General features: G+C 43.6%; 1 protein-coding gene across 4 annotated transcripts in view; it reads right to left on the bottom strand.

Moving 5' to 3' along the window:
* The window catches only part of ZFAND4 (zinc finger AN1-type containing 4), a 43003-nt gene that overhangs the window by 11155 nt on the left and 4783 nt on the right, over positions 1–27065 (bottom strand). For all 4 annotated transcript variants that reach the window (XM_039481507.1, XM_039481510.1, XM_039481509.1 and 1 more), the window contains exons 3-7: positions 20977–21052; positions 20805–20872; positions 16850–17036; positions 2352–2499; positions 361–1542 (exon numbers count right to left, since the gene is read on the bottom strand). In XM_039481507.1, coding sequence (XP_039337441.1) covers positions 361–1542; positions 2352–2499; positions 16850–17036; positions 20805–20872; positions 20977–21052 — 1661 coding nt within the window. The remainder of the gene's footprint in view (positions 1–360; positions 1543–2351; positions 2500–16849; positions 17037–20804; positions 20873–20976; positions 21053–27065) is intronic.

The following is a 27065-nucleotide window of genomic DNA, read 5'->3' as shown; positions in this document are numbered from 1 at the left end:
ACAGTGTCAGTTACAAGGTAGCCATTAAAATGGCTCACAATTAATGAATAGCTGGAGGAGCCAAATGACATTTCTACACATACAGTATTTATCCAGCAGAGTTACAAGTAGTAAAGGAGTTTACATTCTGAACCAAAAGTACTTTAACATTACTGTAAATCTGTAGGAAAACTGCCTCTAGAAACCCATTAGCTAAACATGCAGTCAAGGTGCCAAAGAAATCTAAAAACAGTCTGTTTGAACTACTGATGGCGTGAGATGAGATTTATAGTCCCCCAGCTTGAAAAACAGTCTTTTTTTGGCAGTCTTTACTAGAGACTATAGGAAAACCCCAATTGTTCAGGAAATACTGGTACTTACTAGGAAGTATTCAGCAGCTTCATCTGGGGGAGAGGCTTTCCTAAAGCTTTCTTCCTGAAAACGCTGGAGGTTCGTAGGTAGTGCAATACCAGAAGTCCGAATCCTGCCTGTCCCGCAGGAATTCTGTAAACTTTCCCTGCTTGTGCTTCGGGCCAGCGAAGCTAGAAATTCTAAGTTATTTACAGAACCCACAGGTTCTTTGGATGCCTTGTTTGCCACCTCTGTGATGTCCCTAGCTTCCATTTTAGAAATTATATCAGATCTTTTGCCAGGTGAGTCTACCTTCACACCACGAAATCTTGTAGTCCTTGGAAAAGAGGAGTCTGCTATATTGCGGACCTCCAAAGATCGGAGCAGATTTGGGGAGGCAGCAGGTCTCAAGTTACCAACCTCAAAGCATTTGGGTTGTGTCTGTGGTTTCAGAGAACTGTGATGTGCCATTTGGGCTGAATACCGAAGAGGTGACAAGAGTGTGTTCTTCTGAGGACTTAATTCACGAGTGTTGAGAAGTCCAGCCTCCATTGTTGTAGCGCTCAGGATTTTTGTAATGGGTTTGCTATGCTGTTCTACAGCCTTAGACTCGTCATCCCCGTCAGACAGTCCAAGCTCTGGGTTTACCTTCCCTATTCCATATAATTCACTATACTGTTCAGCAGTGTTTGCTTCTGCTAACAAAGCAAAAGCATCCATTTCAGGTAGAAGCTTGTCTTCTGTTGCACACAGTTCTACATTTGTTAGATGTGGATACAAGCCAGGATCATCCTCATTTGTAGATGTCACATTTTCTAAAGCTTTTTCAGAATTTATAGGCAGCGATGGGACAGGGGGAAGGAAGTTATTTGTAGGTAGTTTTGCATTTTCTAGTTCAACACGAGATATTTTCGGTGGTAGTCGAATGCTATTAACTGACTGAGACCGGGAGGTGCTCTCCCAGTTGTCATCTTCCTTAAGAAAGTCACTAGTAATGGATGGCATTGTTCTACCAGCAGTAGCCAAAGTAGCCAAAGCTGAAAGTGCATTCTGGGAAGACTCTGAGGGATATGAATTCCCAGGAGGAGGTAGGCAGGACTGTCCAATGTGGGGGAGTACTCTTAAAAAACGGTGACGAGCAGCTGCTGCTGAACTGCTAGATGGTCGAGGAGCCATAGGTGGACGAGGTTTCACCTTGACAGTCTTCTTAGGCTATTTCAAAGGGGAAAAAAAGACATTAATTGTGTTACAGTAGCATCTAGAGAATCCAACCAAGACTAGGTCCCCATTGTGCTAGGGGCTGTACATACACATAGCAAGAGATTGACCCTGCACAGAAGATAAAGGGGGCTGAGACACAGAGACTAAAGTGACTTACCTAAGTTCTACTGCAAGGTGGGAACTGAACCCAGCCTAGTGCCTCAGTCTCTTGTTCATATTTTTTCTAATTAAAAAGGCATCAATACTTTTCAGCAGCTAGTTATCTTGCTTACTGATTAAGAAAAGTGGGTGAGGTAATATCTTTTATTGGATCAACTTCTGTTGGTGGAAGGAGAAGTTTTTAAGCTACACATTCTGTGTAGCTCAAAAGCTTGTCCAATCCACCAACCAAAGTTGGGCAATAAAAGATATCACCTCACCCACCTTGTGTGTCTCATATCCTGGGACTGACACCACTTGCTTATTGACTTATGAACACCATAGCATTACTACAAAACAGCAAAATTAAGTATTAAATAGCCTTATGTTAGTGAAGCACTGAAAGGTGAAACAATCCATGATACAGCACTGAATTCTTTGAATGTTGAGGCAGTGGGTCCAGATTAAACTATTATTTGCATAATCAAAGACCACTTGCACCTCAGCCCACCATGTAACAAAATGAATACCAAAAGATATGCCCTTTATGTCTACATTATCTAAGAGCACAACCAGAATGTATTTAATCGGCACTCTAGAAAGACCTGCAATGGAAAGGCATGAACCATTTTATTGTGGGGGTACTGAGATCACAACCTCACCTTTTTACTGAGATTCATGTTCTCCATCTTTGCCTTGAGCAGCTTCATTTTATTCATAGTAATCGAATTCTCAATAATCTGTTGGCCAGAAGGAGATGCCTCTGTTTCTTCGTCATCATCCGCGTATAAGTTATAAACTGAACCACCACTGAAAAGAGAACGAAAATAAAGCTTTTGTGTTTTCACACTCTAAAATCAAGGTACTTATCCAAAAACTATCAATGTAGCGTGTACACACAACTAGAAAGAAAGCCAGTAGTCCATCCATTGACAAAGCATTATATGAACTGTATGGAAGGATATATCAAAAGTAATATTCTTAGGTGAAAACAAGAATTCCTTAATGGGATGTTCACACCATGAAATGATAATGATGAGATTAGAATATAGCAGGGGTAGGCAACCTATGGCACGTGTGCCAAAGATAGCATGCTAGCTGATTTTCAGTGGCACTCACACTGCTCAGGTCCTGGCCACCGGTCCAGGGGGCTCTGCATTTTAATTTAATTTTAAATGAAGCTTCTTAAACATTTTAAAAACCTTATTTACTTTACATACAACAATAGCTTAGTTATATATTATAGACTTACAGAAAGAGACCTAAAAACGTTAAAACGTATTACCGGCATGTGAAACCTTAAATCAGAGTGAATAAATGAAGACTCGGCACAGCACTTCTGAAAGGTTGCCAACCCCTGGAATATAGCTAAGCTACTGGAAAATTATTGTACTGTATGCAGTCGTTTTGCACCCACTATATATTTTCCCCTAAGAGTCAACATCCAGTTCCATTAGTGTCTCCTGCTGGCATGGCCAAAGCTGTTAATTGTGTGACTCTAACAGGCTGATCAGTTTTCCCATTAACCAGACACTGTCATGGATGGGAATCACCATAAATGGAAATGGAAGGGTCACCCATGTGGATTTGACATTGTGTCATTTTTTAAAAATAAAAAACAAATAGGATCAGTTAGGGTTCTAAAGAATCTCATTTGGAAAAAGGAAACACTAATACTGCTAGACCTAACAAGAAAAAAATACATCTAACACAGCTTGCCAATCAACAGCACTGATCACTGGAAATAATGTAACATCACACCATCTTCTAAAATACACAGATTTTAAATCTTATACCTATTATTTTATTAATACACCTCCAACATTTAACTGTGAAACACTGGGAAGATTAAAAAGGTTATTGGGTTTGATTTATACAAGTGTCTTAAGTTTAACAGAAGTATTTTCTCTCCAAGAGAGCTATGGAAAGAACTAGCAGCAAGGAAGTAGTTATCACCAAACAGGTGTAATTATAACTCATAGACTCATAGACTTAAGGTCAGAAGGGACCATTATGATCATCTAGTCTGACCTCCTGCACAAAGCAGGCCACAGAATCTTACCCATCCACTTCTATAACAAACCCCTAACCTATGTCTGAGTTACTGAAGTCTTCAAATTGTGGTTTGAAGACCTCAAGCTGCAGAGAATCCTCCAGCAAGTGACCCATGCCCCATGCTGCAGAGGAAGGCGAAAAACCTCCAGGGCCTCTGCCAATCTGCCCCAGAGGAAAATTCCTTCCCAACCCCAAATATGGCGATCAGTTAAACCCTGAGCATGTGGGCAAGACTCACCTGCCAGCACCCAGGAAAGAATTCTCTTCAGTAACTCAGATCCCATCCCATCTAACATCCCATCACAGACCACTGGGCATACTTATCTGCTGATAATCAAAGATCAATTGCCAAAATTAATTGCCAAAATTAGGCTATCCCATCATACCATCCCTTCCATAAACTTATCAAGCTTAGTCTTAAAGCCAGATATATCTTTTGCCCCCACTACTCCCCTTGGAAGGCTGTTCCAGAACTTCACTCCTCTAATGGTTAGAAAGCACGCCAAATTTTATATTTGTGTGAGCCAGATGTGTCTCAATCATATGATCACAAATTAAAGCTGTCATCTTCCATGGTTTACAGAGGCAGTTTGCTCCACTTAAATGAAGAACCAGTGTTTGTGCTGACTCTCTAGGCACAGATCAAGGACAGTTCTTGGAAGAATAGGAAGGCAAATCCTAAATTAGAATATGAGTAACAGTCATGTATTTCCTCACTAGAAACTGAACAGCAGTGCCTAGAGAGAAAGCAAACATTTTATACCTTTACTAGTAAAGATTCTGCATTAAAGAACCCTTCCAGCCTCTCAACCTTGCAAATAACTAAAAAAGTCACTTCTGTCTGCCTGTTTTTCACCTACAACTGTTCTAAGCAATGCCTAGGATAACTATAACAAAAGAATTGAGAGCTCTCCCCCCTACGCCCATTTTACTTTGCGCAATTGACAGCATATCTCTTTCACTTCTTTCCCTGTAGTAGGTCTCATACCACCCACTCGGGAGGGGGGCATTTTTTAAAATGAGGAAAGTGTCTGGAAAACCACAAGTTGTGATGGGAATTTGGGGAGAGAAAGTACCTGAAACTACCTGTAAGTAATTGTTTGAATGAGTGGATTTCAAGCAGACTGGGTCCTTTTAAGTATCAATCTTCATGAGTTCCATGCTGTCAAACTCATCTTTATCTGAAATAGGGGTTGAATAAGCCCCCCAGTCCCAGAGCCCCCTTTCCTCTTCAACATAAAGATAATGTAATTACTTTATTTGTTTACTGGTTAGCAGGTGTTAACTTTTACCTTTACTGTAAGATGAGATAAAATGGTCCAGAGGGACAGGCCACATAATCCAAACCAGCCCCAGGTAGCATCAATTGCTCCTGATCTGTGAGTGAGAGTGACTGAGCTCTGCTCCCACTCTCAGGCAAAGTGGGAAAGGCCGATCAAAGGAAGTGGACATGTCTGAGCCACTCACCACCAAGACTCACATGTATGTAACAAATGGAAAGAGGTGGTCCCTAAACTCTCTACCCCCCAGTCAAGGGACAAAGAAAAGAAGCTGTCCCCCATGCCTTTCCAAGGCACCTGGCCTTCCTCCCAAAAGACAGCAGCTAAGGGGTAGCTGGAGTGTCTGTAAGGGTGCCATGGCCAAGCAGGAAACATCAATTTCCTGAATCAGAAGATGCTCTACTGCTGACAACCAGCTGACAATGAATGTTATGTTCTTAAGCATTTACTTGGCTGGCAAGCTGGAAAATGCTAATGTTCTAAGGGTTATTCTGAACCTTTTCACATCAAGCTCAACTGGAAGGAAAGCTTGATTTGTGTCCTCTCTTCCCTCCTCCACTCTCCCATGACCCACACAAAATCTGGCATCATAAAGCTTCCTGCTTGCTTACAGACCATTTCTTTTCTTTTTTTTTTCTTTTTTTAAGTTGAATAAAGATTGGGCTGTGTTTAGGAAAAAATGTCCTTGGCTAGTTTCTCCCAGGAAGTACTGTGGTTAAAACAGAGCAGGAAGAGGAGTATTTAGTCTGGTGCACCTAGCACAACTAGGCCCTAACCTGGTTGGGTGCTCTGGGTGTTACCAACAATAAAAACAAAAAACAAACTCACTTTTTAGGAACAATGTTCAGTTTTACTATTTTGATACACTAATTTGGACCGACAGCCTTAACAAGGTGTTCTAGGAAAACCCATTCAGCATAATGTATTTCTCTGAAAATAAAGCATTTAGCTACACTCTGGTACATTCATATTTCAAATCATACATTAGAATACCATGGTCTTAACTGACAGGGAAATTCAGACTGCTAATTTTTAAGAACAAGAATTAGAACACTTGGCAGATACTAGGAAGTATATAAACAGACAAATTTGAAAGACTAAGTTCCTTCTTACAATCTCCTACCCTATGACATCCATAGGCTTAGCCTTAAAATCTGATTTCCAAACAGAAAGGAAAGCGACAAGGGACTTAAAACCTATCCCAAGTTGATATGCACCAAACTAACAAAGGCAGGGTATCTAGAGATCATAGAAGTCAGATTGTTGGGCTCCACCCCTGCCCCAGATTCAATGTCAAGTGCTGCAGGCAGGTTGCAGCAAGCCAACAGATGGTCACTTGTTACTGGTTCTATCTCCTTACCTTCTTGTTTCAAAGTTCCACATGATACCACATGTGCTACTTACTGAAGCAGAGTGGTGTGCGTGAAGGGCACAGTGAGAGCTTTCTCTCATATTCCTGGCTTTCTCCCTCTCCCCTCACTACACATTTTTAACATCTCCTTCTATACAGTATATAGTAGTTTGGGAAAGCACACGTTCAGCACTGCCTTTTGTTAAGTTTATATTATTTATATTTACTCCTGGAGGAATTGTGCACCAAAAAATTAAAAATTCTGCAAATTTTAATCATGCCAGTTTCAATTATTTTGGTAATTTATTTCAAAATACCTGTCAGCAAGTATGTCTGTAACACAGACACAAAAATCCCCCCAGAAGTAGTGTGTTAAAGAAACCACTATAACAACCCAGTTCCTGCTTCTCTGCCCCTCAGCCCAGACACCCAAACGCTCTAGCCCCCAGAAGCCAACTCCAGGGCCCCTCTCCCAGCCCAGACACTCACACCCACTACCCTTCTAGAGCCCAGGGATCCAGAGAGAGAAACAGCCTGATGCTGCGTCCCAGGATTGTGTGGAGTTTCCTGCACACTGCCTCCTTCCTCCAGGGCATGCAGGAAACTGCAGCTGCTGGGAACTCTCAAGTTCCCTCCCCCCAGCCATATTGTCTATTTGCGAGCTGGGCTCTGCCAGGTACAGTGGCCCCTAGTGGCAGCCAACATCTCTGCAGCCAACTTCTGGGGGGCGAGAGGGGGGAGAAGTGAGGTTTTTTTTACCCACGAAAGCTTATGCCCAAATAAATCTGTTAAGTCTTTAAGGTGCCACCAGACTCCTCGTTGTTTTTGTGGATACAGACTAACATGGCTACCCCCTGATACTTGACCTCCATATATTGTAATCATTATTCAATACTATGTAGATCAGTGGTCCCCAACGTGGTGCCCGCGGGCGCCATGGCGCCCACCGGAGCATTTATGTGCACCCACCTAGTGCCCAGCAGGGGAGAGAAGCTGTGGCCCCACACCTGATGGGGACAGAGAACTCGGGCTGCGGGCACCGGTGTTCTCAGTCCCAGGCAGGTGCGGGGCCGCGGCTTAAGCCAGAGAGAAGCCACGGCCCCGCACCTGCCGGGGACAGAGGACTCCGGGGCTGCAGGCGCCGGTGTTCTCTGTCCTCGCGGCTTCTCTCCAGCTTCTCTCTGGATTCATATATCATGTTATATTAAATATGATTTTTTTTGTATTATTTAATGTACAAATACAAAATAAGCCTTGAAAATTTGTTGGCGCCCGCCACACTCTTCTGAAAACATGAATGTGCTACTGGCCACAAAAAGGTTGGGGACCACTGATGTAGATCTTTAACTAGAGAATCCTAGGGAGTAAGGCCAACGAATAAGCATATTAGTCATCATCTTTGTTATAGAAATAGAGTTTGGAATGCCTATTTAAACAGTGCCAGTCACAGTGCTGGGAATTTACTGACTTAAACTTTGTCTACACACAGCATTTATACTGCTTTAAAGTATACCAATACACTTAAATAAGTACAGCCTCTCTAGTGCAGAAGCAGCTATACTGGTGTAAAAGTGCCTGTACTGGTATAGCTTAGGTCCTTACACTTGTACCAGTATAATTATTTTGGTACAATATCATGCCTCTAACCAACATAGTTAGCCTGGTACAAAAACTTGTGTGTATAGACCAGGCCTTATGCAGATTAGAGTATCTTAAAACTTAAGTTCTCAAGTTATACCCAAAACTGAGAATTGGTCTTTAATTACTGTCAGCAATATTTTCCAGATAGTTTTTAGTGACAGAATCATCAAATGGTAACAAAAGGGTGTCTAATGGAAGTGCTGGTAAAACTTCAATTCTATAGCAAAACAAGTTATTTTGCTGTAGATGTGTTATACTCTAGGGTTCCTTTAAGTCTTCCAATAATATAAGCAAGCCTTGACTAGTAACTGAGCTTTGAGGCAAGAGTCGGGAACATTAAATAATATTCTTATAACAACATGCGGCTGGATATACGAAAACATCATGGCAGCCAGCCAAGTGGATATATGTGGCATCAGATATACAATTCCCACCCTAGATTCAAAAAGCCATAGAGCTCCTATCTGGTGAGGTATAAACACATAAGTTAGGATCTGTTTGCCATCATTACTTTTCAAAGCACCACTAAGTTTTAGGTATCTGCTTCTGGAGTCTGTAGCCTCTAGTAAGTAAAGGTCATTTTCATCTAAGTAACTCAAGAGATTCAACTTTTAACTGTTGGCTGAATCAATGAAGACTGATAGATTGGCCGGGAAAAAAAAAGAAAATAAAGTTTAAACTCATTTAGAAAAAGATGGTTACCTTTGATAACTGTTCTTTGAGATGCGTTGCTCATGTCCATTCCATTGTAGGTGTGTGCGCTTGCCACATGCACCGGTGCTGGAAGTTTTTCCCTCAGTGGTATCCATAGGGGACCAGCTCTGGCGCCCTCTGGAGCGGCATGCATATGCACCAGTATAAGGAGCATTGCTGGCTCCCCACTCCCTCAGTTCCTTCTTGCCGGGAACAAGAGTGGGTCATGGAGGGGAATGAGGGTGGGTCATGGAATGGACATGAGCAACACATCTCAAAGAACAACAGTTACGAAAGGTAACCATCTTTTCTTCAAGTGCTTGCTCATGTCCATTCCATTGTAGGTGACTCCCAAGCAGTATCATCGAAGGCAGGTTCAGAGTTCAGGGATGTGTCAATTGCAATACAGCTCTGCCAAATCCAGCATCATCTCTGGCTTGCTGGGTGATGGCATAATGTGTCATGAATGTGTGTGTACCGAAGACCACATCGGGGCCCTGCAGATGTCCTGGATAGAAACGTGCGCCAGGAAGGCAGCCGAAGACGCCTGAGCCCTAGTCGAGTGAGCCTTCACTATCAGTGGAGGCCCAACCTGCGCCATCTCGTAACAAGTATGGATGCAGGCGGTGATCCAATTCAAAATCCTCTGAGGACGACTCCGGAAGGCCCTTCATCCCTTCAGCTATTGTGATAAAGAGCTGGGTCAATCTGCGGAAGGGCTTAGTGCGCTCCAGGTAGACTGCCAGCGTGCACCTGACATCTAGAGTGTGCAGCCACCTCTCCTCATTGGTCATGTGAGGCTTTGGACAGAACACTAAGAGGAAGATATCCTGGTTGACATAGAAGTGTGACACCACTTTTGGCAGGAAGGCTGGATCAGGCCGCAGCTGGACCTTGTCCTTGTAGAACATCGTGTATGGGGGCTCCGAAGTGATGGCTTTAATTTCAGAGACATGTCTCACCAAGGTGGTAACTACAAGGAATGCAACCTTCCACGATGAGTGGGAAAGGGAACAAGAAGCCATAGGCTTAAAGGGCAGACACGTGAGCCTAGAGAGGACCAGGTTGAGGTCCCATTGGGGAACCGAGTCCTGGAGTGATGAAAAAAAAAAAAAAAAAAAGAGTCTTTCAAGGCCTTTCAGGAACCTGACTGACACCTCATGCAAGAACACCGATCTATCCTGGATGCAAAGATAGAAGGCCATTATGGCAGCCACGTGCATCTTAACTGAAGAGAAGGCGAGGCCCTGGTGCTTTAAGTGAAGCAAGTAATCCAGGATGGACTGCATAGGCAATTGGGTTGGGGAGATATTCTGCTCCAAAGCCCAGCAGGAGAAACACTTCCACTTTGCCAGGCAAGTTGCTCCAATGGAGGGCTTTCTGCTCTCCAAGAGAGCCTGCTGTACCTGACTACAGTAGGCTTGTTTCTCTGGATTCAGCCACACAGCATCCAAGCTGTGAGGTGAAGAGGTTCAGTTCGGGTGCAGGAATCTACCATGATCCTGTGAGAGCAGGTCTGGGCGGCTGGGAAGTGGCCTTGGGGCTGCTATGGCCAGGTGACTGAGCATGCCGAACCAATGCTGGTAAGGCCATGCTGGGGCAATCATAATGAACTGTGCCTTGTCCTTGCTTGATCTTTAGGAGGGCTTTGCTGAGTGGAACTGGCGGGGAGGCGTACATCAGGTCTCCTGACCATGACAGAAGGAAGGCATTGGATAAGTGAGCCTCTGCCGAGGCCTTGGAGAGAAAACTGATGACACTTTCTGTTCTTTCTGGTGGCAACCAGGTCCACTCAAGGAGCTTCCCATTTCTGGAAGAGCATTCTGACAACCTCCAAGTGAAGGGACCACTCGTGATGAGAGAAGGACCTGCTGAGGTGATCCACCAGCATGTTCTGGACACCGGGAGGTGTGAGGCTTCCAAGTGGATTGCATGCCGGATGCAGAAGTCCTACAGATGGAGGGCCTCCTGGCACAGAGCTGACAATCAGGCTCCCCTCTGCCTGCTGACATAGAATATGGAGGCCGTGTTGTCCGTCAACACCTGCACCACCGGGATGGAAGACACTGCAAGCCAGGCAGATGGCTCTGAGCTCCCTAATGTTTATATGGAATGCAAGCGTCTTTCGAGACCATAACTCTTGAGTCCGCAGTGTACCAAGATACGCTCCCCAACCGAGGTCAGATGCATCAGAAATTAGGGAGATGGTGGTTGCAGGCTCATGAACAGTACACCTTCCATCACCTGAATCAGGTCGGACCGCCACCACTGCAGAGAGGTAAGTATCCACAGAGGGCTCATGATGACCTTGTCTAGGTAATGTCTGGCTAGGGAGTGGACCGATGCCAGCCACATCTGGAGGGGACACACCCTGAGTCTCACATGTCCGACAATGAATGTGAATGCTGCCATGTGCCCCAAGAGTCTAAGACAGACCCGGGCCATGATGAGAGGGTGTGCATTGACGCTGACAATCATATCTGACATTGCCTTGAACCTGGCCTCTGGCAGGAACGCTCTGGCTCAGGTAGAGTCAAGCACCACTCTGATAAACTATCTGTTGGACCAGGATCAACGCTGATTTTTGTTAATTTATCAACAGGCCCAGAGCTTGACAAGTGGCTCGCAATGTCTCGACACAGCGCTGGACCTGGACCCTGGAGCAGCCCTTGATGAGCCAGTCATTGATGTATGGATAGATCTGGATACCCCGACGTCTGAGGTAGGCCGCCACCACCGACATGCATTTAGTAAACACCCTTGGCACCGTTGTTAGGCCAAAAAGGAGCACTGCGAATTCGTAGTGGGCGGTCCCAACTATGAAACGTAGGAACTATGTGTGTCCGTGAAATATCAGTATGTGAAAGTAAGTGTCTGTCAGATCGAGGGCAGCATACCAGTCTCCTGGATCCAGGGAAGGAATGATGGAAGCCAAGGAGACCATGCAGAACTTCAACTTCCTGAGATACTGGTTGAGGCTCCGCAGGTCGAGGATAGGGCGTAGACCCCCCCTTGGCTTTTAGGATAAAAAAAATAGTGGAGTAAAACCCTTTCCCCCTCAAGTGCAGAGGGACTTCCTCCATGGCTCCCACTCGCAAAAGGCCCTGTACCTCCTGAGTGAGCAGATGCTCATGAGAAGGGTCCCTGAAGAAGGACGGGGAGGTAGGGTGGAATAAGAATAAACCAGAGGGTATATCCCCCTGCTACTGTGCTGAGGGTCCACAGGTCCGATGTTACAGAGGCACAGAAAGGGAGGAAAGGGGACAAACTGTTGGAAAACAACAGGGGAGCAGGATCCAGGACACAGGCTGGAATGCTGCCCTCAAGCGCACCCTCAAAATGCCTGCTTGTTACCCGGTTGGTTACAGGTGGAGCTTGAGTGAGCAGAGGATGCAGGCGCTTATAGCCCTTGCCCTTCTTGCAGAAGGGCTCTGAGCGAGGTCGGCTCCCGGACCTGTGGGGCTGTTGCAGCTTAAACTGCTTCCTTGCCAGCCCCAGCATGTGAGGGCCCAGGTAGCGCAAGGTAGCCCTAAAGTTTTTCAGGCCATGAAATTTACTGTCTGTCTGTTCTGAAAACAGTGCCAGGCCATCGAATGGGAAGTCCTGGATGAATTGTTGAACCTCCATTGACAGACCCAATGACTGCAACCAGGATGCCCGCCTTATAGAAATGGCCAAAGCCACAGTCCAGGCTGCAGAGTCTGCCACAACTGAGGCTGCTTGGAGGGCTGCCCTGGCCACAGCTCTGCTCTCATCGAGGATAGCCAGGAATTCCTTCCTGGGTTCCTCTGGCAGCAAATCCATAAACTTGGGCATGGACTGCCAAATATTAAAATCGTAACAGCTAAGTAAGGCCTGATGGTGGACTACTCTCACCTGGAGACTGGACATAGAATAAATTTTGCTACCAAAGTGTAGCAGGGTGGTCCCCTGCTCCTGCCCTGAAGGGCTTAAAACAGCCCAGGAGAGGGCTGTGGCTGGGGCAAGAAGCCTGAGCTGATTGGGGAAAGTAGGCTCAGCTGGGGCAATGCCCCAATCAGGCCCAGCTGGTCCCTATAAGAGGCTGCGAGCCAGAAGCCCAAGCAGTCTCCCTCTGCCTGTAGAAGGAGAAGGGCCTGGCTGCAGGGAGCTAGTGACAAAGTACCTGAGTGAAGCAGGGCTGGGGACAGGCTGAGGAGCTCCAGCCTGGAAAGCCCCAGGCTGCGGCCTAGCATTGGGCTAAAGGTACTGGGGGTTGCAGAGGGCAGCAGGTCCAAACCCTCCTTGCCAGTGATAAGTAGGCTGATACTGCAGTCTGCCCCAGGGCGTGGGGCTAGACGATGACTGGCAGTAGCCTTATACTGAGGTAAGGTGGGACTAGTGGGTGGGGGTTCCCCAGAGAGGGGAGACCCTAAGACTGAGGGGATTACTGCTAGGGAGCAGCACCCCAGGTAAAAGGGCACCAGGGTCCAGGGAGGGACACGGGGGCCAGAAGACAGGTGGATAACCAGCCTGCAGAGGGCGCTCTGGAGCTGTATTGAGCTAATTCCCGGAAGTCACCAGCAGGAGGGACCGCAGGGGTGAGTCCGCTCGTCTACACAAAGAGATTGAGCCTCTTTGTCTCCTTGTTCTTAGGCGTTGATCCCAGTTGGCCCTGTCTAGCATGCTCATTGGCTGCTGACACAACCAGTGAGCTTGGGGCAGGGTGAATATAAAGATACTCATACCCCTTAGCTAGGATGTAGTATTTTCTTTCTGCCCACTTGGAGATAGGAGGCACGGGGGAGGCTGTCTGCCACAGGGCCTTAGTAATTTTCACCATTCCCTTGTGCACCAGCAATGCCACCTTGGAGGGGGCTTCTGCCCTTAGCACAACAAACAGGCAGTTCAAGGGTTCTGCCAGTTCCTCAGCTTCCAGCCCCAGGTTTGAGGCAACCCTTTTCAAAAGCTCCTGGTAGGCCCAGCTATCACCTCATTGGGTGAAGATGAGGAGGAGGCAGGTCTGCCAACTGTGCCAATTCTGCTAGGAGAGCCTCGGCCAAGGCTGCCTGTCCCTAGGGAGCCTGCTCTGACTCTGCGTCAGTCGGGGGTGGGCAGAAGACTGTTGCTGACTGACTTTCAGATGCCCCCAAGACCGACCTATGCCCCTGCAACAGGCAGGGAAACCCCAGGGGTTCCATAGATGCCAGGGGTCGGGCCACTGACCCTGGGGCCATGCTGCCACTGGTGGCCCAGACGGGAATGCCAATGCCCTCGGTGAGTGGCCTTGGCCTACAGGCAGGATCTCCTCCTTGCTGTCCGAGCCCAAAGAGGGAGAGACTTATCTGGGGGATGAGGACAGTACTGAGGCCGCCTACCTGCCCTGATCCTGTCAGCTCTGGCCATGGACCTCCACCGAGGACCTGTACAGGGGCAATGGCTCTCGGTGTTGCAACCCTGATGACCGGCCGCAGTGTTTGGTGGATTGGCAATGGTACCCCGATTGATGCCTCATGTTTCTCGGGAGCAAGAAGACCGATGTGTCGGAGACTGTCGACATACCCACAGTGAACCGTATCGGTGACGGTGCTCCAGGGACTGGCATCTCAACCCTCCAGAACAGTGCAATGAGCTGGGAGAGTGGCTCAGGCACTCCCAGCACCAGGGCTCTGGGGACTGGTGCCGCGCGTCTGCGTCAGACCACTGGTGATCGACGCCTAGAACCTGAGAAACGGTGCCTAAAGTCTGGGGACCAACGCCGTGAACTCTGGCAGATAAGCCCCCTGGCTTTTCTTTGCTTTTAAGCTGAGACCGGGGGATGGGGATTGGCGCCGGTCGCTGCCAGTGGTGCACTCTACACATAGGCCACAGTGCTTGGAGCAGAATCCGATCTCATTGGCTCTGAGGGTGGTGCGAGGGCTGACTCCATAAGGAGCGCTCAGAGACTAATGTTCTGCTGCTTTTTGGTCCGCGGCCTGAAGTTCTTGCAAATCCAACCCTTGTCACTCACGTGGGTTTCCCCTAAACATTTCAGGCAGCTTCTATGGGAATCATTGACTGGCATGGGGTTTTTGCAACAGTCAAGGTTTGAAGCCCAGGGACCGGGGCATGCCTGTCCCTAGGCTGAGTCCTGTACAGGACTAATTAACTATTTCTAATTTAACATTAAGGGAACTATTAACTATACAACTTTAAATAACTATATACAACGAATTAGGAAATCTTGCTGAAGCACTGTTACTGGTGGTAAGGAACTGAGGGAAGGGGGAGCTGGTGGTATCCCTTATACTGGCGCATATGCGCGCCAGTCCAGAGGGTGCCAGAGTTGGTGCCCTACGGATACCACTGAAGGAAAAACTCCTGGCACGGGTGCATATGGCGAGCACACACACCTACAATGGAATGGACATGAGCAAGCACTCGAAGAACCACCCTTGATTTTGCCAACCGACATGCAATCACAAATGGAAGCAGGACAGCTGAACTTTTAATTCAGCTACCAGAAGATTTTAAAGAACTGAAAGTGTTTTACTAAGAGATTCCTAAATTCTCTGATACTATTAAGTTTGAACAAAAATTAAGATTGTCATTATGTATTACACTTGCTTAGTGCATGTCATCATGTCTCAAGTTGCTAACCTCTGCACTGGTAACAGCTTACTACACTGAATGTCAGCTAATAGAGTTAATTTTCCAGTTAAGGTGATAGGGACCATCAGCACCAAAGCTACAAGTCTCTAAGTTCTATCACAGCTGGCCACCTGTAATGGATCTGATGCCTTAACAGCGTTCATCTAAATAAAGCCTATGACTGTAGCTGTCAACAGTACTATTTCAATACTGATCATTTCAGCAAAAAATCCAGCTGTTTGGGAAGTGAAGGCAAAACTTGAGTAGGATCTGACTTCTACACATGACTATGACTTCACTGCAGGATAGGTAAAGAAGAAAAGTTTGGGTTGTGAGGGGAGCGAATGTTTATAAAACTACACATGCAACTTTATATGAGGGGGGAAAGTACTGAAGCAACGTTTCTTTTGTATGTTTCCAAGTCTGCTCTCATCAGAGATGGAAATTCTGGATTGCTCTCAGAAGCCAAGTCAGCTTTGCTTCACTTTGTATTGAGAGAGAGAGAATATTAGTCAGCATTACTGCATCCTCTGCAGCCTTGCTGCTTAGTTAGGGCATCCAACTTAAACACTTATATATTTAAACACTAATCATAGAACCAGAGAGTTAGAAGGGACCACAAGGGTTATCTAGTCTTATCCCCTGCAAAGATGCAGGATTCTTCGTGTCTAAACAATGCAAAACAGACAGCTATCCATCATCCTTTTGAAAACCCCCAGTGAAGGAGCTTCAACAACCTCCCTAGGCAGTCTGTTCCATTGTCTTAGTGTTCCTACAGTTAGGAAGCTTTTCCTGAGATTTAACCTAAACCTGCTATGCTGTAGTTTGAACCCATTGCCTCTTGTCCTGCCCTCTGTGTCAAGAGAAAACTTTTCTCCATCTTTTTATGGCAGCCTTTCAAATATCTGAAGACTGCTATCATGTCCCCCCTTAGTCTCCTCTTTTCCAAACTGAACATACCCAGTTCCTTCAATCTTTGCTCACATGGCTTGCATTCCATCCCTTTGATCGTCTTTTTTGCTTGTGTCTGGATCCTTTCCAGTTTCTCTATGTCCTTTCTATGCACTGGTGACCAAAATCGGACACAGTACTCCAGCTGAGGCCTAACCAGCACCGAGTAGAGCAGTACTGTCACTTGCAAGCTATGCTTTTTTTGCCACAGCATCGCATTGCTGACTCATGTTGAGGTTGTGATCTACCTCAACTCCCAGATCCTTCTCAGCAGTGCTGCTGTCAAGCCAGTTAGTGTTTTGTGCATTTGGTTTTAATTCCCAAAGTGTAGCACCTTACCTTTGTTTAATTTTAATTTGTTGTCTACAGCTCAGTTCTCCAATTTATCAAGATCCCTTAGAATTTTAGCTCTATCCTCCAAAGCGTCTGCAACTCCACCCCACCCTACCCCAGCTTTGTGTCATCTGCAAATTTGATCAGTAATAGTAATGCTTCTGGCAGTCTAATATTCTTTGGACACAAGTTAAGGAATAACAGCTGAAAAGTTGTACAGCTTTCCCCCCTCTGAAACCAGACATGGAAATCAAAACCCACTTTTTACCTTAAAGATTCAGATAATGGTGTTAAAGTGCCATCCCCCCTGTCTACAACACGGAAGAAATTCAACTGATCTCCTTCCCGGTACACCAAAAAGGTAACTTGTTTGTTGGATGGCCCCTTCTCCCAGACCTCATCTCGACTGGGGTCCATGTATTCAGCCATTTCCCTAATAGGGTCTTCCACAGGAACTATAGGAGAAAACAGAATGAAAAACAGTCTATTTCAACTTTGAAGTCTAATCCCTCAAAGAGGCTGAGGTGGAACACCTCAACCTGCATACTGTGTTAAAAGAAATCTACAGTGATGGTCTGAAAATGTCACTGATGGAACAGTCTTCAGGAAGAAAACAGTAATCTGCACAACTTGAACTGTTCAACAAAATATTTTTTCAGTCAGCACTCAAACATAAAACACCTTCATAGATGTAGTTTGAACTTCCTGTGGTTCCAAGTCATTTGTGGGAGTGCATTCAAGAGTCTGAAGCACTCTAGTACCTAGCTCAAGTTCCCACACCTCCCCCTGCTAGGTTTATATCTCCACCCTCTAGAGGACTTCAATGACTGCTGGCAGTTAGCCCAGAGGAGCCAATGGAGCCTCCCTGAGTTGACAAGTCTAAATGCTGACAGCTATGAGCCTCTAGCTATCCGAGATAGGGTTTTATCACCCAGCTTCACAAGCACCTACATTCCTCCTGTCTGAGACATTAAAATCCACATCAAACTACCTTGCAGTCACTCACTGCTCTTTTAAAAGGAAATTATAGTCACAGGGAGTCCAGTACCACCTGCTACAACAACATTTAGAAAAGCTATAGCATGAATGCTTTGACCACATCATTGTGTGCATCTGGGGACAGCTTAGAGGTAGGGTTATTTTTAAAGCTCAGGTGCCAGAAACAGTTGCCTGGAATGGTACAAAGCACAACCTAAAAATGAAGATGTTTATTATCCCCTATTCATCTGTCTGGCTCTCCTGCCCTTTCCATTACTAGCCCCTCCCTTTGTTGACTCCTCTTATTGAAGCAGACCCCACATCACCAGCAGCAGCTCCAAGCAGAATTCCACATATGGGAAAGGATGGAATGAGATAAATGAGCAGACCATGAGATCCTGCTTAGTTACTGAAGATCTGGCATCAGACCCTGCCTCTTCCTATCTGCCTACAACATCAGAAGAGAGAAGTCCCGCACACACCGGTGGCTTTGGACAGAAAGCACACCTCTTCCCCAGCACTGCAGTACATGCATAGGAGATGGGGAGCAGGACACAAAAGGGAAAGGCAGACCAAACACAGAAGGGCCTTTAGATGTCCAAGGATGAGATAGAAAGACAGAGGAGAAACAAAGTTAGCTGATTAAGGGTGGAGAATTCTACTAACTAGATTTATAAGTAAAATAAATTAACTAGAACCAATACCTATACAGACTGATAGGAAAACCTTACATATAAACTTCCCCCTAAAATATTTAACTCTCATTTGAAAAGTGAGCAGAGGAGATACAAAAACCAATGAAATCAGACCCACTTTGGGGTTTTAAACCTTGATTAATTTTACCATTCTAAAATGAGGAAGAGTGAGGTTAGATTTGATTACTCTGAATTAGAGAAAATAGGATTAGAGCAAGGAGCACCTTTAGAAATAAAGACTAATGTAATTCTCCTATGAAAACAACAACAACCTACGAGGACTCAGTGAAAAGACTAGAGCAGAGTTTTGTAAAACAAGGCATTTTTACAGTTATGTATAGTAGATTGTACTTAGTGACACTGCAATTGAGGTTTCATTATATGAAAGCTCTAAGTGTCAGGCAGATTATTTTTAAATTGCTTTGAAAGTTGAACTCATTTAAGCCTGATTAGATGTGAATCCCCTACAAGATGTGTAGAGTTCTCTTCTACAGTGTGCTTTACAAGTGAAAATAGCAAAGGGATTTCCTCACTTTCAGCTTTCATGCCTCTGTGGGTTTTATCACATAACAATGCTTTACCTATCCCAGGCTAGGCTATGGCCCCATCTGTATGTAGTAATAAGCAAAACATGCGTCAGGATGACATGCTTGGGTAACCACTACTACAGTTTAAGAGCTGCCGTTCACAGGGCACAAAGATTCTGAAGTCATAAGAGAATGTTTGGTGCACTAATTCTCATGCTCAAACTACACTGCTCTTTGACCTCCAAGCTATTTCAGAATATTGCTGAAGGGAGCGTTTGCAAAAAGATCTGGGTGTCCTTGTATATATGCTTTGTGAGCATGAACCATTTTTCAACCTTAAAACCCAGCTGTCATCTCTTTGGATGAGAGTCACCTAAAAATTGCATTGTCCAACTATGTTAGGTTCAAAAAGTTTGAACATTAAAAAGCAAAAACAAATCAGTCCAGGGGTCAGCAACGTGTCCGTGGTAAAAATTTTGAGGTCCGTGGTAAATTTTCAAAAATTTGAATGACTGAATGACATAAAACCCCCTTCCTCATGTCCATCACTATGTTCAGTAATTTTGTCAAGTGTCCGTCGCACAACATGGTGGTGCCAACCCCTGAATCAGTCTATCGCATTTTTAGTTAAGAATCAGTATAGAGGCAGTCCTGTGCATGTATTTTCATCAGCATTCAAAGTGCAGTCCATTCATGAAACTATTTGAAGTCAGTAGCTCCACTTTACTGCCCTCCTCAAAACCCATTCTCCATTTTCAGCAATTAAACTTTATATCCTCCTTTTTGCTTCCCTTTTCGCTAGACTATTAAAAATTAAGACTAGTTTACGTGCAAAACAGATGATGTGTTGAGTCATGTGAAATGCAGAAGCTGGCAAGGCCATGTGTTGCCAAAATTACTGCCCTACTCTTTCCTTCATGACTAGGGACGCACTACAGAACTTCAGATTATTAGCCAAGGATGGACCTTATTAGGACGACTCCTCTAGAGTTCTGTGCTAACGTAACTCAGCCTGAAAAGTGGATAATAAAACAAAGGGTTAATTTATGTCAGGCTGAGGAAGAACTGCCACTGAAGTAAGCAATGAAGATAATAGAAACAATCAAATCTCAAAGCACAATGACATGTTATGGGAGCCTTTGCTTTAATACGTCTACACTCCAAATAGCTCTGGATTCCTGATTCTTCTCTTTCCCTTTTTATTTTATTTTTTTTAAAAGGCATATTGACTTGAAATATAGCCAGTTTTATAAAGTGAGTTCGTAACATGTAGCACCCATGTCCCCAAGTTCGACAGACTATACACAAGTGTGCTAAATGAAAAAAAGTAAAAGTAACGATCGTCTAATAACTTTGCTAATAATAATAATAATCTTAGTTTTACAAACACCAGAAGATACAATTTTAGGCAAGCATGATTTTTAAGATGTGTCCCTTTACCAACGCATAATATATTTTCACATTTCACGTTACACAATTAGGACATGCAGAATTTATACATTCCAACAGTATGGTAACTTAGCCATGTTAGTGGAGATTTTTCAGTGTTAGTTAGAAATTTGAGGATTTCAGTGGGCATCCAACTCCATAAGCCTCCTTTGGAAATCCCACCATAATGTGTACATATTATCTATTCCAATGTTTCCAGTTAAATTTATAGATTAATACTTTATTGTATCATTAAATTTATCCTGTAAGACATGCAGTTCAGGATATATGAGGCAGCCAAGTCAATAGTTTTATTGCAGTATTCACTTTTCAAAGTCTAATCCAACTTCACATCAAGAGTTTCCTTTAGGCTAATGGGTTTGGGCTAATGGCTCTTAAAAACACAAAATATGAAAGATGAACACACCCTTACATATTCCTCAAAAATCTTCCAATTCCTTTACAATCAAAGTCCATTCAGCCAAAAAGCTTGACTAAAATGCAATCGTCTACAGTTATGAGCATTTGTTTAAGAGTCATTATTAGACTGTCTTGATTCTTCACATGAAACCGACACAAATAAACTTGTACCTACCTCTTCTAGTGTTAATAGGCCCACCTCGCATAGCCAGTACCAGCTTCAAAGTGCAACCTTCTGAAATGCTGTGAATGGTCAACAAAAAAAGGTGAAGTTTTGTAGTACTCTCAGTTTCCAATAGTAATAGTTATATTTGGAACAGCTGGTTTTAGTTTTATCTTATACTCACTTGTAATCATTCAAGCAATAGTCATCCTCCAACTCCACATTATTCCAAATTAAGTGCTGCTGAGAGACAGGAATACCTTAAAAAAGACAATATTAAAAGTCAGTCAATTAGTATAACATCACTGTAGAATCTTCTTCAGAAAGACTAAAAACTGTGTGAGTTTTCTAGCCACATCGCTTGCCAGACATTAGGCACACATTTAAATACATCACAAGGGCTATAACTTAGACAAAAGAGCTACCACCCAGAGTTAGGGTTTGTCTACGCTGTAAGCTGAGGTGTATTGCAACTCAGGAAGGCACACCTATACTAGCACGGCTTAAGCTAGAGCAAATGTGGCCTTACTCAAGGGCTTCCCAAATTCTACTCCTCAACACTGCTTCTGTGGTATTTCAGTCATCCAGTTCCTACCCCCTGAATCTTGTGCACACACTTTGGGTAGATCTATAGTTATGGCAGAGTGTAGCGTACAGACACTGAATGCCCTGCTGCTTACACCCTTGCTAGCTGTGTAGCCAGTGAGGTATGTCTTAGGTGAGTACAGACATGCCAGAACCCTAGGGCATACACACTACATGGCTTTCTACACACCCAAGCACAGTGCCTCCCCCATCTTCACTTTAGCAGTGTAGTATCCTGCTACCTCCTTGCCACCACAGCCTTTCCCCACCACAGTGAAAGTTTCCAGTGGCAGGGAAAAGCAGTGGGGTCTCTGCTGCTCAAGCCTCTCTCAACTGCCTCCTGCCTGCCAGAGCCTTTTGCCGCTTTGTATAGCAACATGCCACAGTGTGGACACAGCCTGCCCTTCACTGCTGTGTGTAGCAGCACGTATCCTTCATGCTGCCACCAGTGTAGACAAGGTCTTTGAGCCTTGGCAGCAAGTTAGAATAAGGCTTCTGGCTCTGACCAGTTGGGGATACAAAAACTGGTCTGTCAGATCATCCCTTACCTTAGATAATGGCCAATGGCTACACTTCAGTGTTTTAGATAAAGATTGCAGACCCATGGCAGCCCTAGTTAGACCAGGCTTCACCAGTTTATAGTGTTTTTACTTCTGTGTCTGCTAAATCTGAAGTTTCAGATTCCGGTGCAGGATCCACGGCTGTGTAAAATTTGCACTGCAAACACTCTCAGGTCTGTTTTTTAAATTACAGAAACACTTTACTAGTCTTATGTCTGGTAAAGCTTGTTATTAAACCACACCAACATTTTAGGACAAATTTGACATGACAGCATATTATTAAAAGGAAACATGGCTGAAGTGCTGAGAAGCAGCAGTGTACATGAGGTCTGTGTTTTGCACTGGAAATTACAGGAAGTCATATGTTTCACTTGCTGGCTAACTTTGTTTTCCCTCCATGTGTCTGGACAACTCACTTATGGCTTGACACTCATTTAAAGCAAACTGTGCAGAGTTCAGTAATGACCCTTTATACCTTCCTAAAAGGTGACAGTTTCCAGTCTTGATTTCTTGGGTAGACTCACAACCAGACGCAAGTTTGAAAGGAAAAATATTTGTAATCGGCAAGTTATTTAAGATTGAGAGGCAGCTAGCCAAAGGCACAAATCACAGTTAGCATGTCGGTCTGCTGGGTCTTTGAAAATTAACGAAGTGTCAGATGGAAGCAATTCTGTCCAAATGACCCACACAAAGTACAGTACATTTTAAGACTTCATTAAAAACATTCTACAAATATTGTAAGTAGAACGAAACTAAACCTCTACCCCGCTATAACGCTGTCCTCAGGAGACAAAAAAAAAATCTTACTGCGTTATAGGTGAAACCGCGTTATATCAAACTTGCTTTGATTCGCTGGAGCACACAGCCCCGCCCCTCTAGAGCGCTGCTTTACCATGTTATATCCGAATTCGTGTTACATCAGGTCATGCTATATTGGGGTAGTGGCCTATATGGAAACCACATACTGCCTGCCTGCAGGAGAAGTGTAAACACTAACCTTCACGCTGAGGCACAAGGGTCATGGTACTGGACCCAAAAAACTAGCACTCTCTAATGCACGCAAATACCTCCAAAAACCAAGCAGTGGAGAATCCTTAGCTTTTGCATCTGTGTTGCTCCTATATATATTCCTTTCCTAGTGGCCTAGTAAGGTGGAAACGTAAAAAATTATATCCATTTTATCGTTTGCGCTCCTCCTGGCACTAGTAAGATTCCTCCACAGGACAATTAACACACTGAGAAAGGGTTACTTGGCCTTATGAATACATGATGTTTCTCTAAATGGCTATTCCTAGCCAAACACTAAAATTACATGTTGTATGTACACTTCCCTTCATCCTCTGAAATAATGAAAATTGAGTTGTGCTGTGACAGAAGAAATACGGAAGAGGATGCTGTTCTTGCATACAGCTGATAGAGTAAAGAGAGATGTAATTACTCCTTGGCAGGATCATCAGGCTGAGGCTCTGTTTGAAAATACGTGATACTGCAACTTTAGACTATAATTTAAGTTCATTATAAACACTTTTTAAATGCTACTACTGGGAGAGTCTTTTTTAATTTTACAGAACTGCTATAAGCAAACCACAAAACACTGAAAGTTAAGATCCTTATTCTGCAAACACTTAAGCAGGTACTTACTAATTTTAGTCACATAGTCAGTCTGACCGACTTCAGTGGGACCACTAAAAGTTAAGCATGTACATGAGTGTTTGCAGCATCGGGGACTAAAATTGTATTTTATAAAATATTCTCTATGGCATAAAATCTCTTATTCAATTTTGTTTTGTGCTAACAATGTAATGTTACTTAGACCTTCAATACATTAACAGTTATTGTGACTTTTTTGCACATAGACCAAAGGTAGCAAAAACGGGCCTATGGGTGGAATTTTCAAAAACATCTAAAAACGTAGAAATACAAGGGTCATGGACTTCAAACTGTAAATCCTGATGGAAGACTATATATGGGTTGGTGAAACATTTCAGCTTTCTTCACTTGAGGCAGTTCAATGTACTGTATAGGAAGGTGATACTGATTACCAATACAGCATGGTCTATTTGCTTATCAGTTTGGTGTCTGAGTTTATAATGGTCAGGCTGTTAATGAGGCCATGGACTTGGTCTTTGTCAGCATACAGCAACATTTTAAGTGTGAAACTTTTTAATAGGAAAAAAAATAGTAAAATCTGAAATTCTACTTGCAAATAGAAACCTATAAAACATTCAATTTTAGCAATTTAAGACTACAGAGCGGGAAAGAAAGAACTAGCAGCATGTAAATGAGTAAAAATGATTTTTTCAATTGATGATTTTAATTCATCCTGCTTAATAGTCAAATTCAGCCCTCAGTTTCAGCCATGGGAACATGATGAGTGTGCGTGTTCATCAATGAAGGCAGATGTGTGTCAGACTCATTATGACCATAAAGAGGAATAATGGAGGGTTACCGTACATAAGCGTCCTCAATCTTTGTAGATCTGGATGGATGAGAAGTTACTAAAAGTGACTAGTGACATGAACTTTCTAATGATTAGCTCTCTTTATATATAATAGGGTATTTTGCAATTTAAACAAATAGAAGCACAATGTCCATAACAAGCTGAAAAAAAGTAGCACGTTTGCCAGGTACAGGCAATTTGTGAAAAATGGATCTTTTCCTTGCTAGATATTTTTGGCCTACAAAAATATCAAACAAAAAACTTTATATTATGTTGTTGCTCACATAACATTTGTTCTTAATTGCTTAATCCTAACATTTCAAATATTTGAAGCAGATCATAAGTTAGTTTCTATTGACCTTTGAATACCTAGTATGAAGGATAACAGAAAAATACAACTCCTGCATTTAACAGTCTTTAAAATTGAAGAGCAATTTTGCTTTGTTGGTGATAAAAGCCTCAAATATTTTATAGTTCGTAAGAGCCATTTCTATGCAGTGTCAGTAAAACAACAGATACTAAATACACCAAATTACTCCTGGTAATTCTAATGTCTGTATGCTCAATACTCTATTTACTTGTATATTCTAATACTCAAAAGTGAGGGTATAGAATAGTGTAATACAATATGAGTTCTTTGTAATGTTTGCTTGATAACCTAGAGTAAACTAAGTCAACTGAAAGACACAGTAAGTGACCGAGGAGGATACAACTGGCATCAAATATGTATGATATCCAGTTATGACACCACAGGACCCCAAACTCACCACCTCCACAGATCTCGTTATGAAACACTGCACAATGTCTGTAGTAAACTGCAGCAAGATACAACTTCCGTAACTTCATTTTTAAAGTGATCTTGCCCAGGTGTGTGTAATTTTAACACTACATTGTTTAAGAGCAGGAAGAATGGTTATCAACATTAATCAGATGCCTTGTAAGATCTGCCTAGTATTTTGAAAAATATAAGATGCAAAATATTATGATACAGCAGAATGGTTTGGAACAGTAACGACAGATCAGGGTAAGACATAAATACTAGCAAAACTGGGCTGAGCAGAGATGTCACACTTCCATGAGCAGTTATCACTTTTTTTTTTTAAGTGTATAAAATGACAGAAAGGGTTCCATATATCATCTCAATGACTCTGGATATCAACAAGATGGTTTTTTTCTAGCTGCCTCCCCTGTAAACTCACCCAGCAAACTGAAAGTCAAGCTGACTTTACTGGTTTCTGCATCCCCAAGATAAACTGTGAGGGAAGAATTTAGCCCATAGATTTACAACCCTTGCACAGTGAGGCTGCACAAGTATTTCTGAGGAAAGACTTTGGTCCTCAAATTGGAATGAAAATAGAATCAAGCTCTCAAAATCATAGCACTGCAGTCAACACACCTACCAAGAGTTGAGAACACAATAGAGTATAAACAGGGCACAAAAGAGCCAGTTGGTATGTTCACTGTTGCTACAGGGCCTACTGCACAGTTCTGAAGCAGAGCTCACATTTTGGAGCAACTGTCAACTTTTAAAAAACAAATTATCAGCTACAGGAAATGTCCCCATCAGGTTATGGGAGGGGTCGCTTTTATCCCTTCAACATTAGAAGCTGCCAACATATCTTTACTTCAGCCAGAAAAAAAAGGCATGAAATGACAGTAGTGCTGTGCCCATTTGAAATCTGACAAAGTCATATATGAAGGAGAAACCTTCACATGATAGAGCAACAAATGCCTTTTCTTCAGCTGGCTATTTAATAATTGGTCATATTTAAAGTCTGCAGCATGAGCAAAAGCAAGTTGGCAAAAACCAGTGAGTCTTCTGTAGTAAAATGGTTTTCAACTTAACAGTTCTGGTTACACAGTCTTTATTGTCTGAATTTGTCATGCCTTGAAGGGGTGATTTCCAATTACTTTGATAAACTAATAGATCATTTGTTACAAAATGTTCTTTTGCAACAAATGATCTAACTTAAGCCTACCAAGTCAGACATGTTTTTTCATTCTTCTTAAGGTGACAGTACTTTTTTTGGTGGGGGATGCTGAAAAGAAAATAATTTTACTGTCTGCAACAACAGAAGCACAGATACTCACTTTTATGCTGTTTCCTATAAATCCTACATTTAAAACGCAAATAAAGTAGTATCCGTTTCTGTAGGTTCATATACAAGGAAAGCTTCTTTAGGTGTCCTTTTGCAGGATTGTAGTTTATCTTCTATGAGGAGACAAATCTGCATACAGACTCAGAATATAAAACTAGCGGTGACCATGAGGGTCACACAGAGCCCCCTCATCCTATGAAGCATGTGGCTCTGCTACTGGGCAGTTCTAATCAGTACCAAGCAATTAGTGCTCAACTATGTCTCAAGGTTGCATCAGCTCAGCTGGACAACTGGAGCTCAGGGGAGGGGGTGATACAAATTCAGGTCTTGCCTCTCTCCAAATATCTACTGTCACTCCAAGTGACAACCTGCTCTGCAAGTCAGGGGAGCAATCCAGGTCCTTTCCCCACCTCTCTGCCCTCAAAAGCAGAGGGCATAATTTACATTTCTATACAGAACATTTTCTCCCCTCTTGGAGCCAGCCTGTCAGACACAGCCCCTGAAGTTCAATCCCATTCTGTCTCACTACATCTTCCAGGTTTCCTTAGTGTACTTGCTTTATCATGCCAGAAACATCTCCACCACCACA

The sequence above is a fragment of the Mauremys reevesii genome, linkage group 7, assembly GCF_016161935.1.
Source record: "Mauremys reevesii isolate NIE-2019 linkage group 7, ASM1616193v1, whole genome shotgun sequence".
NCBI classification, from domain to species: domain Eukaryota; kingdom Metazoa; phylum Chordata; order Testudines; family Geoemydidae; genus Mauremys; species Mauremys reevesii.
Note: the sequence above shows the minus strand (reverse complement) of the source record. Positions and strands in the feature narration are given on the sequence as shown.